The sequence below is a fragment of the Mustela putorius genome, unplaced genomic scaffold (assembly GCF_011764305.1).
Source record: "Mustela putorius furo isolate JIRA1106 unplaced genomic scaffold, ASM1176430v1.1 tig00003972_pilon_pilon_pilon, whole genome shotgun sequence".
Classification (NCBI taxonomy): Eukaryota; Metazoa; Chordata; class Mammalia; order Carnivora; family Mustelidae; genus Mustela; species Mustela putorius.
In genome coordinates, this window is record NW_025422115.1 from 18990919 (window position 1) to 19009170 (window position 18252).

General features: G+C 44.8%; 1 protein-coding gene across 8 annotated transcripts in view; it reads right to left on the reverse strand.

The window, feature by feature from the left end:
- Window positions 1-11884: 11884 nt before the first annotated feature.
- Window positions 11885-18252, reverse strand: part of NEO1 (neogenin 1) — a 235064-nt gene continuing 228696 nt past the window's right edge. For all 8 annotated transcript variants that reach the window (XM_045070805.1, XM_045070807.1, XM_045070803.1 and 5 more), the window contains 3 exons: window positions 16770-17033; window positions 14656-14792; window positions 11885-14460 (listed from right to left, as the gene is read on the reverse strand). In XM_045070805.1, coding sequence (XP_044926740.1) covers window positions 14377-14460; window positions 14656-14792; window positions 16770-17033 — 485 coding nt within the window. In that variant the 3' untranslated portion in view covers window positions 11885-14376. The remainder of the gene's footprint in view (window positions 14461-14655; window positions 14793-16769; window positions 17034-18252) is intronic.

Here is an 18252-nt window from a genome sequence, read left to right on the forward strand (position 1 = left end):
CCACATCGGGCTCCCAGTTGAGCAGGAAGCCTGCTTCTTCCTCTCCCACTCCCCCTGCTTGTATTCTCTCTCTCTCTCTCTCTCTCTCTCTCTCTCTCTGTCAAATAAATAAATAAAATCTTAAAAAAAGAAAGAAAAGAAAAGAAACGTTCTGTCTGTGGCTCCAGAGAAAGATGCGTAAAAAGATCTCTAGGCTCTGTATCCAGTTGCGGAATAATGGAGTCATAGGGTGAATTAATCTTGGCTTTACAAGATCAGGCCAAACTGTTTTAAGTAGTTCCAACAATTTATACTCCCAGCTGCAGTGTATGAGCTACTCTTGCTCCACGTTCTTGCCAGTAAGTGGAATCATCAGACTCTGTTATTTTTCCCAATCTAGTGATATCCGAGTATGTTTTAATGCGCAAATCCCTAATTACTAGTAAGGTTGAATGTTTTCTCACATATTCATTTGCCATTCCTATTTCCTCTTCTGAGAAATATTTCTTCATGTGTTTTGCCTGATTTCCCATGATCTTGTTATTGGTTTGTAGCAGTTTTACTCACACACACACACACACACACACGCACACATGCACACATGTCTATTTGGGAAACACATTCTTTGTTCATGAGATGTTACAAATGTCTTCTTCCTATTTATGGCTTTGATTTTCACTTTTTTGGTTTTGATAAGCAGAGGTTTTACATTTAAGTGAGGCCCAGTTTAGCAATGTATTTTCTAAAATGTCTAGTGTTTCTTTAGTGTCTTTTCTGCTGGCTTAAGAAACCCATCTGCCTCTGCTGTTTTAAAGATATCCTTCTATATTAATTTGTAAAAATGTGAAGTGTTGCTTAACCTACCTGACCTAACTTTGGTCTATTGTCAGGCTAGAATTCAACTTCATTTTTGCCCCATACGGACAACCAGTTGTTCCTAGTGTAATTTGCACTGTCACTTACACTTCATTTCTGGGTCCATATGGAGGCTCTGTGTTCAGTACTATTAGCTTGCCTATCCTTGTCCAAATGGTACCCTGCTTAGTCACTATAGCTTTATAAAGTATGTTGAGCGAGTCCCCACCTTCTTTCTCTTAAGGAATGTCTTGGCTACTCTAGGTTCTGTATTATCATATATACATTGTAAAATCACTTTGGTAAGATGCATGAAGAATTCAATGGACTCATTTGAAATTACGTAAATATTAATACTTATATTCCTATGGATGAACAGAACACAAATCCCCCCCCTCACTTGGGTCTTCTTTAATTTTTTTTTTTTTTTTGACTATTCAGGCTAATTAGCCCTCGCTGCCCCAACAGAAAAAGCTCCAAATTTCAATGGTTTCACACAATAAGGGATTATTCCAGCTCAAGTAGATTCCTGTGCAGGCCAGGCAGCCCCTGTCTTCACAGATGCGAGCTGGAACCCCCCAGTCCTCTGATCACTGTGGGAGGAGCGGAGACAACTGGAAGAGATGAGTGATGACGAACCCTTCTCTCCAGCAGCGGCGCACTCCACTTCCTCTCGTAGTCTGTTGTCACTTGGCCACCATGGAACTGCCAAGGAGGCTGTGAAACATGAGGGAGCGTATGGTATATTTGCTGGGCATTAACTGTCTCTGCCAAATCATTCACACGGCTTTATCGTTTTCTTCATGACGATTTTTACATGTTGTTAGATTTATTCCTTGTACCTTGATCATTATGTTGTGATTGCTGATTGTATCTATTTGCTTCACAGAGGCTGAGTTTTGACAAATGTACACAGTCCTACAACTCCCCCTAACTGTTAAGATCAAGAACATTTCCATCGCTCGTCCAAACCCTTACGTTCCTTTGCAGTCAATCCCTGTCCTCCCACTCCTGGCCCCTGGCAGTCTGCCTCTGTCACTAAAGTTTTGTTTTTTTCTAGAATTTCATATAAATGGAATCATAAAATATGTGTCTCTTGTGTCTGATTTCTTTCATTTAGTCTTAAGCTTTTAAGATCTGTCCATGTTATGTGTACTGCACAGCCACACTCCCTTTATGGAGAAGCCACAATTTGCTTACTCATTCCCTAACTGCAGAACACTTGGGTTGTTTCCAGTCTTTAATTATTCAGAATAAAGCTCTTATGAACATTCATGTTCAAGTCTTCATGTGGACATGGATTTTCATTTACCTTGAATAAAGAACTAGGGCACCTGGATATCTCAGTTAAACAACTGACTCGGTTTCAGCAGGGGTCATGATCTCAGGGTTGTGACATCAAGCCCTGAGCCCCAAGGTGGAATCTGCTTGTCTCTCTTCCTCTCCCTCTGCCCTTCCCCCTGCTCACTGCCGCCTCAAATACATAAGTAAAATCTTTTAAAAAATAAATATCAGAGTGGCATTGCTGGGTCATATGTTTATATGTTTAAAGTATATGTTTAACTTCATAAGAAACTGCTAGATTATTTTTTTGAGCTGGAATGTTTTGCATTCCCATCCACCAGCAGCTGTAGAAGAGTTCTGGTTATTGCACATCCTTGCACCAATCGATATGGTCGGTCTTTAATTTTTACCATCAAGAGATTGTGTTATATTAACTCCTGGTTTTAGCCTGCATTTCCATAATAACTAAAGTACTGAGCATCTTTTCAGGTGTTTATTTGCTATCAATATTTATTTGTACTTTGGTAATGTGACCATTCCAATCTTTACCCATTGGTTTTTGCTTGTATTCTGAATATACTATTAAGCTATAAATAATATATTCAGAATATAAGCCCTTTTTAGCATGTATGTTTTGTAAATATTTTCTCCTAGCTTATGGCTTGCCTTTTCATTTTCTTAACCATGCCTTTCAACACTTTTTAAAAAAAGATTTTATTTATTTATTTGACAGAGATCACAAGTAGGCAGAGAGGAAGGCAGAGAGAGAGGAGGAAGCAGGCTCCCCGCTGAGCAAGGAGCCTGATGTGGGGCTTGATCCAGGACCCTGGGATCATGACCTGAGCCGAAGGCAGATGCTTTAACCCACTGAGCCACCCAGGCACCCCCTTTTCAACAGTTTTTTTAAAGCTTTATTTATTTATTTTAGAGAGGGAAAGAGAGAGCGAGCATGAGCAGGAGGGGCAGAGGGGGAGGGAGAGAGAGAATCTCAAGCAGACTCCATGGCCAGCATGAGCCTGAAGTGGGGCTCAATCTCACCACCCTGAAATTATGACCTGAACCAAAAGGAAGAATCAGATATTTAACCAACTAAGTCACTCAAGTTCCCCAAGAGGTAAACATTTTCAGTTTTGATCATGTTCAACTTACTGAATTTTTCTTTTATGATTTGTGACTTTGAACAAGGGAATTAAAAGGGTACACTAGAAAATATTTACTTAACACAAAGGAAGGCAGTAACAGAGTAATAGAAGGACCAAAAAAAAAAAAAAAGACATAGAAAACAAATAGCAAAATGCCATGTGTAAATCCTACCTTATCAGCAATTATATAAAATGCAAATAGTAAACATTCAAATTAAAAAGCAGAAATTGGCAGAATGAATAATACAACTCTATAATTTTGATAGATATGTATTAATATATAATATAATCAAAATATACTATAAATACATTAATATGTATTAATATATTTATATGTTAAATAATACTCCTTATTGATGTATTATTTAATATATTAAACATACACTATACATATAAAATTTCAACTCTATGCTGTCTATGAGAGATACATATCTCATATTCAAAGACACAAGTTGAAAGGATGTGAAAAGATACATCAGACAAATTTTAGCCAAAAGGGAGCTGGAATGGCTATATTAATAACAAAGTGTATTTTAAGACAAAATAGGTACTAAAGACAAAGAATATTTTAAAATGATAAAAGGGTCAATCTATGAAAAAGATTTAACAATTAAAAACACATATACACCTAACAATAGAGCCCCAAAATCCATGAAGCAAATCTGACATAATGGAAGGGAGAAATAGATAACTCAACAGCGACAGTTGTAGACTTTAATACCACTTTCTATAATGGGTAAAATGACTGGATAAACAATCAGGAAGGAAACAGAAAATTTGAACAACACAAACCAACTAGATTTTATTTTTTTTTAAAGATTTTATTTATTTATTTGACAGAGATCACAAGTAGGCAGAGAGAGAAGGAACGCAGGCTCCCTGCTGAGCAGAGAGCCCGATGCGGGGCTCGATCCCAGGACCCTCAGATCATGACCTGAGCCGAAGGTAGAGGCTCAACCCACTGAGCCACCCAGGTGCCCCAAACCAACTAGATTTAACAGACATCTAGTACACCCCACCTAACAACAGCAAAATATGTTACCTTTCTCAAGTACCCATGGAACATTCTCCAGGATAGACAGGTGTTAGCCACAAAACAAGTCTCAAAAGAGTTAAAATCATACAAAGAATATTCTCTGATGACCACATAGTGAAATTAGAAGTTCATAACAGAAGGAAATCTGCAGGGGCGCCTGGGTGGCTCAGTAGGTTACAGCCTCAGCCTTTGGCTCAGGTCATGATCTCAGGGTCCTGGGATCGAGCCCCGCATCGGGCTCTCTGCTCAGCAGGGAGCCTGCTTCCCTTCCTTGCTCTCTCTGCCTGCCTCTCTGCCTACCTGTGATCTCTATCTGTCAAATAAATAAATAAATTTCTTAAAAAAACAAAAAAGAAGGAAATCGGCAAAATTTGCAACTGTATGAAAATTAAACAACAGACTTCTAAATAACAATAGGCTCAAAGAAGAAATCACAATGAATATTAGAAAGTAAAATGAGATGAATGGAAACAAAATGCAGCATACCAAAACTTATGGGGTGCAGCAAAAGCAGTGTTCAGAGAGAAATTTATAGCAAATAAGCTACCATAGTTTAAAAAAGACCTTAAATCAATAACCTCAACATTCACCTTAGGAAACTTGGAAAAGAAAAACAAACTAAACAAATTAGGTAGAAGGAAGGAAATAATAAAGATTAGAGCAGAAATACAAAACAATGATACAGGAATCAGCAAAACCAAAAGTTGCTCCTTTGAAAAGATCAACAAAATTGACAAATTTTGACAGTTTGACAGCTGACCCTGTTGGAGACTGTAAGGCAATTAAGTCCAGTTCCAAAAATGAGGTAATAGGTACCTACGTACTCTTCGCAAAATGCACATCATTTTGTATAAAGTAGATTTAGAGAGAGCATTAACGTGCTGTTGACACTCTTAGTAGAGAGAGTATATTTCCCCCTGGTAATTTTGACAAAAATTGCCAATTTGGAACCTCCCAAGTAGCAAATTTTTTTTTTTTAATTTTTGTGCACAAACTTGAATTGTAGTTTCTTTGATCTGACAATCAATAACTTTAACAAAGATCTGAGTTTTTCAAGGAAGTTTTCATATGCAAATATTACAGTTTTACCTCATTTGTGACATCAAATTAACCCTGTTAATGCTATATAGAGAAAATGACTCATAACTTGGCATTAAAAAAAAAAAAATCTAGGGACGCCTGGGTGGCTCAGTGGGTTAAGCCGCTGCTTTCGGTCAGCTCAGGTCATGATCTCAGGGTCCTGGGATCGAGTCCCACATCGGGCTCTCTGCTCAGCAGGGAGCCTGCTTCCTCTTCTCTCTCTCTGCCTGCCTCTCTGCCTACTTGTGATCTCTCTCTGTCAAATAAATAAATAAAATAAAATCTTTAAAAAAAAAATCTAGTGGTGTCTGGGTGGCTCAGTTGGTTAAGTGGCTGCTTCGGCTGAGGTCATGATTTAGGGGTCCTGGAATTGAGCCCCACATCAAGGTTCTCACTCAGCAGGAAGCCTGCTTCTCCCTCTGTTTTTGCCCATGCTCCTTCTCTCTCTCTCAAATAAATAAATAAAATCTTTTAAAAAATAATAAAAAAAATCTAGGCTGCCAACTCAACCAACCACAACAACAAAAAACCAGAGAAGAGAAGGAGTGAGAAAACTCGAAATACTAACAGGAAGAAGAGAGGGGATATTACTACTTACCTAAAAGAAAAAGGAACAGAGGGGTAAAGCGTGGACAGCTGTATGCCAACAAATTAGATAAGCCCAAGAAATGGGGCAAATTCTTAGAAACATACAAACTACCAAAACTGAATCAAGAAGAAATAGAGAATCTGAATAGATCTAGAACAAGCAGAGAGATTAAGTTAGTAATAAAACTTCCCTTAAAAAAAATAGTCCAGGACCAGATGGCCTCACTGGAGAATTCTACCAAATGTTTACAGAACAATTAACTCCAATCTTTCAAAACAGAAGAGGAGGGAACACTTCCCTTACTCTACGAGGCCAGTATTACACGGCCTCGTAATGCTGATAAGCAAAATCAGTTTTAAAAAATATATATATATCAGAAACCCTACATACCCAAATCCCTTATGAATATGGACACAAAAATCTTCAACGAATTCTCAGGGGAGATGACAATTTTTACTTGCTTTTTAAATACGTCAGTGCCAGTCAGTTTTCCTGACAGCCTGGAAGCTTCCCTGTCAGCGCTCTGGCTGTGGGCAGTGTTAGCTGCTCCCTCCAGCATCTCCTGCCTTCCAGGTTCCTGGTGTTAGGATCCTGCTTAGGGGAGGAAGCACCAGCTTCCATTTTCTTTTGCCACTTGGGGTCAGGTTTTTGGTCCTTTGTGAGGGAAATCCCTTACTTTCTTTTTGAGCCAATCATTTCTAAGTAACCTGGTTGTAATTTAGCCGGTATCTGAACTTGCCCTGCTCTACGGATCTAGTGGAAGCAGGAATTTTTAGTGGAATTCTCATGAATTCCTCACCGTCCTCAGTGTTGACTTACTCCGTGACCCCTGCATGCTGCAGTCAGGGTTGGACATTCCTTCCTTTACCAGATCATCACTCTGCTGGGTCTCGGCACTTGTGCTGAGTGGTCATTTCTGTCCGTGAAATGTCTGTGTTCCCCTCTAGACTGTGAACACATCAACAGAGATAGTCTTAATCATTTTGTATTCTTGGTGCCTGGCGCAAGGTGGAGCCTTGGGGTTATTTGTGAAGCCACGAGTGATTCCCAGCTTCTTGGGTAAAGAAGACCCTTTTCTGACTGGTCCCAAATATTCCTCTTCTCACATCAGCTGCCCATGGGCAAGATCTCTTTGGCTCCATAGTCAGACGCGTTATCCATTGCGCCACTGGCCCATTCTCTTTGGCTCCAATTCCAGCCAGTTTCCCTTCTCTGTGTTAGTCTAGAATGTTCATCAGCTGGTTCTCCTGCCATGTCCTAGGCAACTTTGTCCATGGGAGTTTGATCCATCATTTTGTCTTCAAGAGTAGGTCTGCCTTCCTGGCCTCTTTCAAAAAGCTGCCCGGAATTCTCAGGAAGACCTGGGTTTTGGGTTTATGAAAAGAACCCAGCTTATTCTTACCTCTCTAGGATGGACCCTCCCCCGGTGGTACCTGGCCAACCAAACCCAGCATGATGGGGCCTAGAACCACTGCTGCACTGTTCCAGGGATTCTGGGGAGGATAGCATCAGCTCTGTACACCCTCTGTGTCCTCTGACCTGGCCCACTGGGATGCCAGGGCTTAATCCAATGACAGCAGGCTGAGCACAGTCCTAGAGGCCCTGGTCTTAGCAGGAACAGGGGTGGCTGAGACTTGTTCTTCAAGCAATGCTGATGGCCACATGAAGTGAGCAGCCTTCCAGCTCTGCAGAGGCTCCTCCCCACTCCAGATAGTAATTCCTACACTCATAGTAATTCCTACACTCAGCTCAGCCTTACCTCCTCCGAGAAGCCTGTCGGAGTGTGTGCTCCTGGAATGTGTTAGGATGTTGTCCAAGTCTCCCAGCACTGGGCCACGGTATCTTCAAGTCCATCTTCCTCAGCTAAGTTCATTCAGTGAACACCTATAATGTACTAGGCACTGGGATGGAGAATCCAAAACCACCGGTTATGTTGAGTCCTTAAAGATGGATAGGAATTTACTGGGCATAGAAAGCCAGTCATGAGGGTCATGGGTAGGGTGACAATGTGAGGCAAAGAGAAGGGTCTAGAGGTCAGGCATCACAGCTTAGGCTGTAAGTGCAAATTGCAAATAAATGTCAAGAGGTAAAAGGGGCTGCGTTGATCTCTTTTCCGCAGGGCAGGTGATGGAGAAGTGATTGCTAAGCACGGGACAGAGGCCAGATCTGAGTTAGAAAAGTCACCCTTGTATTTGTGTGGAGGCTGGAGAGACAGAAGTAGGGGGTCAACAAGGAGAGCTGCAGGATTTGCTGAGAGGTGTGCTGTGGTGTTGAGGGGAGAGTTTAGAATGGCTCGCAGATCTCTCCTTTGGGAGGCCAGGTCCGGAGAAGAAGGCAGACCCATTAATGAGAGACAGGCATGTAGCATATGTACCTGTCAGGTGGCGGGCCACTGCTCCAGGGCACTGGGATGGAGAGGGTGGACATCTACGACTGCAACCGAGACACTAGCTGAAGTCAGCCTGCCTCTTAAAATCAGAATAAAGCTGACTGGTTTTCACATTCCTTGACCTGTGAAAGGTCTCACACCCTTCCCCCTGCCCCCTGGATTTCTGTGAATTCTCTGGTTTAGGTTTGTTTGTTTGTTTGTTTCGGTTGTTTCCAGCTCTGGGCTCCTGTTTCTGGTGATCCAATCCCATTTATGGTCGCCCTCACGCCAGATTTGTAGTCTGCCCATCCCCACATTGGTCCACCTGCCCCTTTTTTTTATTGGGGAGAAGCCAGTAACTCATGCCAGGCCTTGTGGACATGGCAGATTTTGTGCAAGATCTGGAGAGTCAGAGGGGGTTTGTTTCTAGTTGTGCAAGGAGCAGACAGCCTTAAATTACTCTCCGACCATCCCATTTGAAAACACACTTTGGGCACCTTAAGGGCAGCCATTTCCTGCTGGGGCTACCTTCCCACCTTGCCCCTCACTCTCTCACCATCTTGCTTATACCTGCTGCCAGCATACCCTCACCCCTGACATCATTTCAGGAAATTCTGAATTCCTCTTACGCCATAGTGCAGCAAGAGCTCCTTCTAACCCTTCTCAGCTCAGCTCCAGGCCCATCTTTTCACTTCCAAAACCCATCAAGTTCCTCCTTGTTGAGTAAAAGAGTGTTTGGGGGGGCACCTGGGTGGCTCAGTGGGTTAAAGCCTCTGCCTTCGGCTCCAGTTGTGATCCCAGGGTCCTGGGATCGAGCCCCATACTGGGCTCTCTGTTCAGCAGGGAGCCTGCTTCCCTACCCCCCACCCTGCCCACCTCTGCCTGCTTGTGATCTCTGTCAAATAAATAAATAAAACATTAAAAAAAAGTGTTTTGGGATGAACACCATCCATTCTGCTTAGAAAGTATTTGCAGTGTTAAATAGCACTTTTTCAACATCACGTAATTTCAAAGATTACGAAAAATGTTAAGTATTCTTTTCCTTCAATTAGTCTCTCCCACCTCTTTTCATAGCTCTCCTGGTGAACCTCCTCCTTTGGTAGCTGGAAACCCAAGGTGAAGAGTTGCACCTGCTCTCTGGGGGCCCTCGTGGCTCCCTGCTTCTCTCTCCCTGCCCATGTCCCCTTCCCCATCAACTTGATGGTGTGTTCAGTGATGTTCTCCAGTCTCTCCTGGTGATACCACACCCCTGGTATGGGAAAAGGGCTGAGATCAGGAGGGACGGAGGGACTGGGGAAAGAGCCTCGTTCATAATGTTCATCTTAGAACCAATCTGGAGGACATCCTTGCCCTAGTTCCCAGCACCAAGTCGGTCACTGTGGCATCAGCATCATTTCTTAGGACTGCCAGGCACACAGGTCTTTGTTATCTTTCAAGTTCACCCCAGGACACCAAATGGCCATGGCTGCTGGAATGGGAGGGTCCTGGCACAACAACAAGAGAGACTTATTAAGATCCCTCCAAATGAGGGGTGGGGTGGTATTTGTGTGGGAAACCTTCCAACACGCTCCTGGTCCTGAGTCCTCATGACTGTCCAACCATCCAGGAGACACACATCTGCTGTTGTCAGAAACTGCCCCAGCATCAGGTGCTTGGAGAGGAGGAATTAACACAACCCCACAGTCCACAGTCCACAGTCCACAGTTGAAAGGGACTCAGATCAACAAATCACTATAAAACGTGCCAAGAGCTCCATCTAGGGATACAGAGGAGGATGAGCACTGGCAGGTTGTCCGGCTGTTAGAGCAGGCACGGCGTTACCCCAATGTTTATAGCAGCAATGGCCACGGTTGCCAAACTGTGGAAAGAACCAAGATGCCCTTCAACGGACGAATGGATAAGGAAGATGTGGTCCATATACACTATGGAGTATTATGCCTCCATCAGAAAGGATGAATACCCAACTTTTGTAGCAACATGGACGGGACTCAAAGAGATTATGCTGAGTGAAATAAGTCAAGCAGAGAGAGTCAATTATCATATGGTTTCACTTATTGTGGAGCATAACAAATAGCATGGAGGACATGGGGAGATGAAGAGGAGATGGGAGTTGAAGGAAATTGGAAGGGGAGGTGAACCATGAGAGACTATGGACTCTGAAAAACAGTCTGAGGGGTTTGAAGGGGCAGGGGGTGGGAGGTTGGGGGAGCCAGGTCGTGGGTATTAAGGGGGGCACGTATTGCATGGAGCACTGGGTGTGGTGCAAAAACAATGAATACTGTTACGCTGAATTTAAAAAAAAAAAAAGAGGGGGGGTCCATTTGCAATACTATGATGTCTGTTTCACCATCACTTTCTGCGGCTAGAATGCTGGGTGCACCCAGCCCTGGGAGGCTAGGCCTGGAGAACTCGGCAGACCAGCACAGATGTTAGCACTGAAAGCTCTGACACCATCTGAGGTCACTAATGGGAATGAAGAGATTTGGGTTTAAGAAGGTACATTCAGCAGCAAAGCAGATGAAGTGCTGGGGCTAAAGGAGCCGCTGGTAAGGACATGGGGCTCCTTGTCCCCTACTCGATTGCCAATTGTGGAGGGGAGGGCCTACGGCTGCTGTGCTCACCATTATCTATCTATCTATCTACCAAGTCTAGACCCTCAGATACTGTAAGAAATCTCACAGCGTTATGGACTGAATATCTGTATCCCCTAATTCACATACTGAAATCCTAATTCTCAATGGAATGGTATTGGAAGGTGGGACATTTGGGAAGTGATTAGGTCACAAGGGCGGAGCCCCCATGAATGGGATCGGTGCTCTTCGAAAAAGCCCCCAGAGATCTCTCTTGCCACATGAGGCCACAGCAAGAAGACAGCATCTTAGAACCAGGAAGCAGGTCTTCACCAGACTCCGGATCTGCTGCTACTTTGAGCTTGGACTTCCCAGCTTCCAGAATTTTGAGAAACCACTGTTTGCTGTCTGAGGTCCCCAGGCTATCGTATTTTTGTTAGAACAGCCCAAGCTAAGGCAGTGCAGGTGGACAGGAAGTAAGGCAGCCTGGCAAAGGCGGGGCCCAGAGCAGACCTGCTCCACATGTCACCCCAGAGAGGTGGGCTGGGAGCGGAAGGCCTGGATCTGCACGGCTGCCGAAAGATCGAGCTGCGGCCAGGATAATGCCACACCAGGGACTTGGCCTCTACACCTTCTAGGAGCACCTGCACTTCTCTGTGAGGGTCCCTTGGTTCTTTCCACCTTCCGTTCCTTGGGGTGGCTCCGTCCATACAGGGCAGCGACGGTGGCATGGGGGGTGGGGACAGGATTCATCTTCAGGGCTGGAAGACGACCTGACCGTGGCCAACCTGCCCGCAGGCTACCTGACTGCGGCCTGCGGTCTCCCAGCTCACCCGCCACACCTCCCTCAGGGCCCCTCAGAACTCCTGCCTTTAAGACTGTGAGTGCAACAGTGAAGTCATGTCAAGGCCGGGAACCAGGGATGCCAAAGCTCTTGTTTTCTTAAGGAAAAAGTAAACAAACTCTTTGACCACACCGGAGTTTGATTGGATTAAAAAAGTGTATTGGATTTCCAATACTAAATAAAAACATGAAATTGTTTTTTAAAAAGCCATAGAGTTTACAACATCAACTACAGAAAAGGCCAAACAAGTGTGTACAGAAACCAGGCCCCAGCAGCCCTCCAGGCCCCCCTCCAGCAGGCAACAAGGCAACAGACACGTTTGTTCCAAATCCTCCTGAAGGAAGCTGCCGAGCAGCAGCGCAACTAGGACATTACAAGACACACAATGGTTTAATTTCAAAAATCACAGGAATATGTAAGAAAATGTATTAAACTGTGAAAAGGTGCAATACAGAATAGCTTTCCTTTTTCTTAATTTTAAAAAATCCCCCAACTTTGAACAGTTATTTTATTTAAAAATAGGCCCCTCCCCCCGCCCCCGTTCCGCGGCAGTATCCAGGTGCCGAGGCCCTGAGGTAACACGAGTGTCAGGGTTCGCGGGAGGGAACGCCCCGAATACCGAGCACGTTTCTTTGGGCAAAAGGTAAGACAGCTTCTGGGGAATCTAGCCCTCCTGGTGTCCAGAGTGCTCTCCTCAGGACCAGTTTAAGTGCACTGGTTTTCCAGAATCCCACCTGGCACAGTCCTCTGTGACCGGCTGGCACGCGGCGGGACTCCTGGCATTGCACTTCTCATTGCCCCCAAAATAATAAATACAGAGTTCATCTACAAAACCAATATGTGTGAAGACCTCAAAAGGAGAAATAACGACTGTACAAAGGCAAGTGGGGTGTCTGTGGGGCCAGGGAAGAGCCCAGGGCCCCTGGGGCTGGTGGGCTGGGTACCCGCCCGTGGTCTCAGCGGCTGACCTCTTCCTGGCTACAGAAACAAAGCCTGATGCGCCTTCCACACTGCCTTCTGGGGAGTTGGGGGGAGTAGGGGAAGATGCCTGATGGTCAGTCCTGGATTTTGTTAATATTCTCAATATTAAAAAAAAAAAACAAACCCACCTCAGCTCCTTACCTTTTTAAGACAAAGAACGTAAGGGCTGTTTGCAAAGGCAAAGGGCCTCCCAGCATGTCCCAGGAGCTTCCTGCTACCCATGCTGATCAGGGGCTTCGCTGAGCTGCTGGGATGGAAGAGGTGGTGGTCCCCTCTGCTGTCCCTGACCCCTGCTACCTCCAGAACAATGTTCAGAAAGGAGTGGAGAGCCTTGGGGGTGCTGCAGCCCCTGCCGGCCTCATTCTTGTGAGTGCTTTCCCTAAGGGGCTCTGAAACACGGCAGCAAGAGCCGGACCGGCCAAGGACAGGAACTAGAGAGAAGCAAGGAGTCCTGTGAGGAAACCAAGTGCCTTTCTTTACCTCCCGCGACCCCCAGGGAACACATGGAGACAGCAGGAAAGGACTCCGTCTTGCCCCCTGACTTTCCGGGAACGGCTGGGGCTCTAGGCCTGCTCCGTGTCACTCCAGAGATTGGAAGTGCAGCACTGGCTCCTCAGCATGGACATTCTCACCAGGATGTGACCCACTCATCAGGGCAGCTAAGTCCTCGAACTCACCTATTGCACAGAAGAATTTTTTAACAAGACCCAAATGAAAGTCCAGTTGCAACTTAGTGACAATAGAGATGGACATGCCAGGACAGGACGAAAAAGAAGATGCTTCCGTTCTCTGCAGGCTTCTGGAAGAAAGCACGACGACTGAAACATTCACAGACCTCAGCAGCCCCTCCACTTCCTATTCCCAACCCCCCGGCCCACCCCCACCCCAATACTTTGAAACTGCACAGAAAGCAACAAATAAGTCTTTTCAATGTTACATTTCATTCAAATAGATCTGTGATCTCACAGTGATGAGAGGAGAAAAGTCAGGCCTTTAATAATTATAATAAAAAATAATAAAAAAGCTTACAAACAGCAATGCAACATTTCCTCCCCCCTCAAAGTGATGGATTAACAGCTGGTAGAGGATGCAATGACTCGGAATTCAAAAAATAAAAACAAAAAACAAGCCAACCCCTGGAACAACCCACACTGTCAATGACTTTCCATACGTAATTCAGACAAGTAGTCAAATGTTAACCACTTGTGGAGAACACCATGAACTCCCTTGGTTTTTCTTTCGAAGGTAAAATAAAATAGGACACAAATAAAATTGTACGTGAATGCCAATGTCTACACTCCATGAAGGTGATGCGGCCGCAGTACAAAGACACAGCCTGACCACAAAATGAAATGTACGGTGCACTTCTTGCCTCTTCCCCGGACACAAAATTTTGGCCCATGGTGCCCAGTCCTGCAGGGTATCAGCAGGCAAAGGGAAGCCGCCTTGATACGGGCTTCTTCCAGGCCGACCAGGAGAAGGCAGGTGGCCGTGCCTGGAGCTGGCCCCACGCAGGGGCGCCGGCTGGTCTGCTCGCTCGCTCTGTGTTCTTAAGTGCTGTCTTAACGTGCTCTGTACAATCCTTGCTTTCCAGGCTCTGTCCCAAGACTTCTCGACCCAGGTCTGCAGTCAGGTCCTGGGGAAGGTCTCATGCTGTCGTGATGGCATTTAGGTCCTTCATTAGTCCTTCCAGGTGGGCCATCTCTTTGGTCAGCTCATCTGGTTCATAGCTCTGGGGAAAGAGAAGGCACATAAGCCATCAGCTCCGCTCCTGGCGCAGAGGAGATGCTCAGAGATGTCTGCTCAAAGTATGAGTGCATCTGTTTCACACCTCTGGGCCTGCACACAACATAGTGTGACCGGCACACTTGCAGGCCACCGGACACACACTCGACATCCTGGCTGGGCTGGTGGCCCAGGAACTTACACTCTCAGAGTCTTCCAGCATCCTTGTGGTCTCCTGCACGTCAGGGGCACTGGGCACCACCACTGGCATCGGAGGCCGGCTCCTTCCTAAGGTCCCAATGGAGGCCGTCTTCACCGAGTGAATGTGATGGTTCAGAGCTGAGGGGAAAGGGTACTATTAGGGGTGTGGCTGAGCTGCTCCCCCAGATCTCATGAAGGCAACTAAGGTCCAGATGCTGCTTCAGGGTGAGGGATGCACCCAGACCCAGTGTGGGTCTGAAAAGGCACTGCACTCAAGGGAAGGAGGGCAAAAGTGGCCAGAGAAACAGTTCCATCTGGCTTTAGAAAATTAGAAGTGTAAGGTAAAAATTCCTTTCATAATAATAAATTTTTGCCTCTGCACTGATGGTATAAAAGCAACAGTGGGTAAAACTGCTGTAGCCTTAGCATAAATTAGGGCAGTGGCACCAAACTGCAAAGTCATTCACGGACATGCCTAACATTAAAAAAAAAATAAAAATAAAAATAAAGCTGGTTTAACTTAAGATCATCCTTAATGAAATAATAAGAATTACTTTACTAAATCTCCACCTTGATTATACAACCTTTATCCTATGTGACAAAATGGAAAGTATGTATAAAGTACTTCTGTCTACTACACGACGGTGTCTGACTGGAGCTCAGGACTTTTGTGACAGCTTGAGTTACCAGAGGAACTGTGGCTTCTGTCATGAAACACCAATGTCGGTCCAAAGAAAGAATGACAGACATACCAGTTATTCAGACTTGAGCACTGGGCAGACACTTTCTAGATGGTAAATAAAGTAAGCCAGTCACTTCAAGTAAAACAATGGACAGTTTTTATCTCCAATGATAAAATACAAGTTTCAAGTGAAAATTAGAATCTTAAAAAACTTGTATGTGCCACCAAGAGCTTGAGAGCCTCCCAACACTTACAGACTTTGGTGATACTAATAAATGTATTTTTACATTTTGTATAACGAACTGTGTTAAGTTTTGGAGGATCTGTATAACTTAGTGAATCAATATTTTCCAAATGATGTCCAATATCATGCATTCAAAGTACAAGATGGATGGATTTTCATGAAACAGAGTACAAACAGTTCATGGGTATGGCTATATTACATTACAAACAAACCTATAAGAAAATACAACTTCTTGTGTTTTGCTATAGTATTAAAAAAAGAATATCCAGTCTGAAAAGATTACAAAAATACTCTTCCCTTTCCAACTTCCTATCTGTGAGACCACGTTTTCTTCTTACACTTCAACCAAAATAACGTTTTGCAACAGACCGAGTGCAGAAGCAGGTTTGAGAATCCAGCTCCCTCCTATGAAGCTGGACGTTACAGGGATTTGTGAAAATACAAGACAATGTCACTTTTCTTTCTATATTTTTGTTTTGGCAAGTTATTTTTCATAAAAATATGCTATTTATTTTACATGATAGATTTGCTATTTTTAAATGAGTTAATAAAAAACCTTAAACTTTTCTGTTTTAATTTCTAATACACTAAATATTGGTAGACCTAGCCCATGTAAAGATAAGCTCCTTCATTGTCTCAATAGGTTTTAAGACTATAAAGGGGTCCTGAGACCAAAAAGCTTGAAAACCACTGACTTACTCTAAAACAGACCATCATAACAGATGTGGAGAAGTAGGGATAAGCATGCTTTTCAGGTTAGGTGCTTCGTGGGGACCAGATGAACTTGAGCAATTGACTTCCGTCCCATCTGAAGGGTCCCCTTACTTCCATGTTTTGTCCTCCCCAATCCTTCCCTACCTTGTAGGAACCCTACAGAGGGAGGCATTTTGGGGAGGCTAAGTGGACTACATCTGTTGTCCACACCTATAGCCACTGGATTTTACCACCAAGAATTCTGCACCCAAAACACGATTCAGAAAGTCAGCCCTCACTCCCACAATATTATTCTCTAGTTCATATGCATTGCCCAGGGAGGGGAGCCCACATACTTCTTGAAAGGGGCAATGACTTCCAGCTACTCTGAACTACTAGGATAAGCCTGGAAGGTATTTGCTATTGTCAAAGAGGTGACTTGTGCCACAAGCCAGAGCCAAAGGGTCCCACCAGTGGTGCTGCTGTCCTCACTCACCTTGCTGGGATAGTAACGGTGTGCTTGGCAGCGCGGGATCATAGGTGGGAGGGCCTGGGGGTGGGATTGCCGGCACAGCAAAGCTCTTCAATGGGTGGGAAGGGCGCACGTGGGCTGTAGGAAGACTCTGGCCTGAATCTTCCTCTTGGGAGCTTGCCAAGTAAGAGGAACTGGTAGCACCTTCAGGGTCCTGGTGATCAGTACAGCATGTTTGAGACGAGGAGGCTGGCATGGTGTCAGTGCTGGGGGTATTTCGAACGGACTCTACAGCAGGAAAGTCTAAATGTTAGCATTTCTTCTACCATTAAACACACGCACATACCAGGGTTCTGGCTACTTCTAAGGGCCTCTGAAATCAGCTCAATAAGCACTCAGGACCAGTGTTAGTCCAAGAGAACATGGATTAGCACCACTGCCAAGGCCAGGTAAGAATGGACTAATTCAAAAGCGTCCCAAACAACTTTGCCAACCAGCTGCTCTGCTGAAATGTTCTCGCCCACACAGCTAAGTGGTCAAAATTTTACAGCATTCTCCTGAGTACTTAGTAGGGAGTAGACATAAAGGTTCCCGGGGCTACTGTCTATTAAGATGTGAATATAAAAGGAGATTAAAAACATCACTCATTGACTGACCGATGGTCTTAGAAACTGGCCTGTCATAGATAACATGTCTGCCTGACAAGCACCAGATGTGCCCAGAAGGCCTGCCAGTTACTACAGAAGAGGCAATGCCACAGGACCTGCATGCCCTTGGGGGACTGTGCACGGCCTCACTAGAGCAAGAGCCCCATGGCTCAAGGGAGACCTGGACAACCAAAGAGTCCAGAGGTCTGAAAATAGCTTTAAGAACATGCCACATAAAGGTGTTTGGGTCCAGAGGGAAAAAAATAGGGGAAGATCAGCCTGGAGAGGGGGACGACTAAGGAAGAACGTGACAGTCTCCAAATACGTGAAGAGGGGTCAGAGTTGTTCGAGAGGCAGCGTGGTGGGATAGAAAAACCACTGGCTTTGGAGTCAGATAAACCTGGGCTATAAATCTGGCATACAATCTGGGTTAACTTGGCAGTCACTGAATCTGGGTCTCTTTCGTCACCTACAAAACAGGGAGGACAACATAATTCAGTGAGGATTGAGATGATGTATGAAATGTGCTGAACACAGGACCTGAATAATTGATAAGGTTCATTTCTTTGTAAATTACTGAGCACTTACTCTGAGCCAGCCACTATGCTGTGTGCTCTACATTCATGAGCTCATTCTATGCTCACAGTAACTCAGAAGGCACCGGGATGTTAGGTGCTGCTCATGGACTCAGAATGGCGAGGGCAGGAGTCCGAATCCCTGCGCCCCAACTCCTAAGCCCATGCTCGGAACTCCCACATTACACTGCCCTTCCATTTCCAATACTACTGGCCCCCTTTAAAAGGAAGCCCTTGTAAACAGTGTGAGCTGGTGTGGACCCACATCGCTAACCTGAGGATGGC